The sequence below is a fragment of the Lactuca sativa genome, chromosome 1, assembly GCF_002870075.4.
Source record: "Lactuca sativa cultivar Salinas chromosome 1, Lsat_Salinas_v11, whole genome shotgun sequence".
NCBI classification, from domain to species: domain Eukaryota; kingdom Viridiplantae; phylum Streptophyta; class Magnoliopsida; order Asterales; family Asteraceae; genus Lactuca; species Lactuca sativa.
In genome coordinates this window covers 19,828,789-19,830,481 of record NC_056623.2, presented here as the reverse complement: position 1 = coordinate 19,830,481, position 1,693 = coordinate 19,828,789, and the positions used below count along the sequence as shown (strand labels likewise).

General features: G+C 37.4%; 1 protein-coding gene across 1 annotated transcript; it reads left to right on the top strand.

The window, feature by feature from the left end:
• The first annotated feature begins 540 nt into the window (after positions 1-540).
• Positions 541-1,693, top strand: LOC128132189 (uncharacterized). The gene is made up of 2 exons (XM_052768372.1): positions 541-835; positions 919-1,693. The coding sequence occupies exons 1-2, from the start codon at positions 601-603 to the stop codon at positions 1,530-1,532; spliced, it is 849 nt and encodes a 282-aa protein (XP_052624332.1). The 5' UTR covers positions 541-600; the 3' UTR covers positions 1,533-1,693.

Genomic DNA, 1,693 nt, shown 5'->3' with positions numbered 1-1,693 from the left:
TTTACCAAACTTCCGGCGTATTGTCACAACTTGGCCAAACATAATCCGGGTACTGTCACACATATTAAAACAGATGCTGATGATCGGTTTGAGTTTTTGTACGTCGCACTCGGTTGCTCGGTTAGTATTATCCTGTCCTAATTTTTTTTTAATATTTATTTTGGTGTATTTGAATAGATATACAATGTATTGTAGGTACGAGCTTTTGTCAATTTTTGTAAGCCGACCCTAGTAGTAGATGGAGCTCACCTAAAGGGCGAGTTCAAAGGTACCATGCTACTTGCAGTTACTAAGGACGGACAAAATCAAATATTACCGGTTGCATATGGTATATGCAAAAATGAGTGTACTGATTCTTGGACATGGTTTTTTCAAAAACTACGTGATTGCATAGGAAATATGCAGGAGCTTACAATTATATCTGATAGGTCTCCATCTATAGCAACATCCGTTGCCAACATTTTTCCTCACGCTCATCATGGAATATGTGGTGTCCATTTGTATTTCAACATAGTATCTAGATTCGGCAAGAGTAAGACGGTTAAAGGAATTTTTTGGGAGGCGTGTAGGGCGTACACAGTTGATGCTTTTGATGCTGCCATGGATGTTATGAAAAAGACAAAAGAACCAGTATGGGAGTACTTAAAAAGTATAAATCCAGAAACCTGGTCAAGGGCACATTTTAAAGGGAACCGATACAATCTTATGTCGTCCAACAGTGCGGAGTCTATAAATGCATTATCTAGACACGCACGTAAGGTGCCAATACTTATGTTGATTGATTTTTTTCGTGCTACAATGCAACAATGGTGGTTTCAAAGACGTAACTTTGCAGGTATTACGTAAATTTGTAATATTAATGTTTTATTAGTTTCGATGTTATTGATTTTAACTTCTTCATTTTGGCTGTTCTTTTAGCGGAAGCAACAACAACACTTACCCCTTGGGCGGATGAAGTTGTAAAAGAAAACAAGAAAAATTTTACCAAATGGGATGTTCGCATGATCTCAAATACGAAATGCGAGGTCAAAAAGGGGGCACAAAATGTGATTGTTGATTTTCAACATATGACATGTACATGTAGGCATTGGCAACTTGATGGGATACCTTGTGGTCATGTCATAAGATGTTTAACAGTGAACAATTACCAAGACTGCTCGAGGTTTGCATTAAATGCTTACTTTACCGAAACACTGAGGAAAACATATGAGGAATCAATAAACCCTCTGCCGAAGCCATCCGAATGGGAGATCCCCGATGATTTGATGATTGTTAAGCCACCTATAATGGATAAACGTCAGCCAGGCAGGCCAAGAAACACAGACCGCATTCCATCCCAAGGCGAGGGTCCAATTATAAAAGAGTGTTCTACATGTGGTCAACTAGGACACACGAGAAATAATTGTACTGGAAGGGCGTCTGGTAGCAGAGCAGGTCACATAATTTCTACTGCAGAAATGGCATATAATATTGGTGGTTCAGCGGGTTGCTCACAAACCCATAACGCTGATTTTGATATAAAACAACCTTGAAATTAAGAGTAATGACGAGTTGTTAGCTTATTATGTATTGTAATATTTTTATTAACTCTTACAAGACATTGCTATGCTTTCATATTTTAGTTAAGTTTGTTGATTATAACAATGAATGAAGCCTTTATATTATAAAATATAGTTTGCAGATTTATTTTAAC

Excerpts from the sequence above, each read along its gene's own strand:
- LOC128132189 (XM_052768372.1), top strand. The coding sequence starts at position 601 with ATGGATGTTATGAAAAAGACAAAAGAACCAGTATGGGAGTACTTAAAA. Across the intron at positions 836-918 it reads TCAAAGACGTAACTTTGCAG|CGGAAGCAACAACAACACTT; the intron begins GTATTACGTAAA and ends CTGTTCTTTTAG.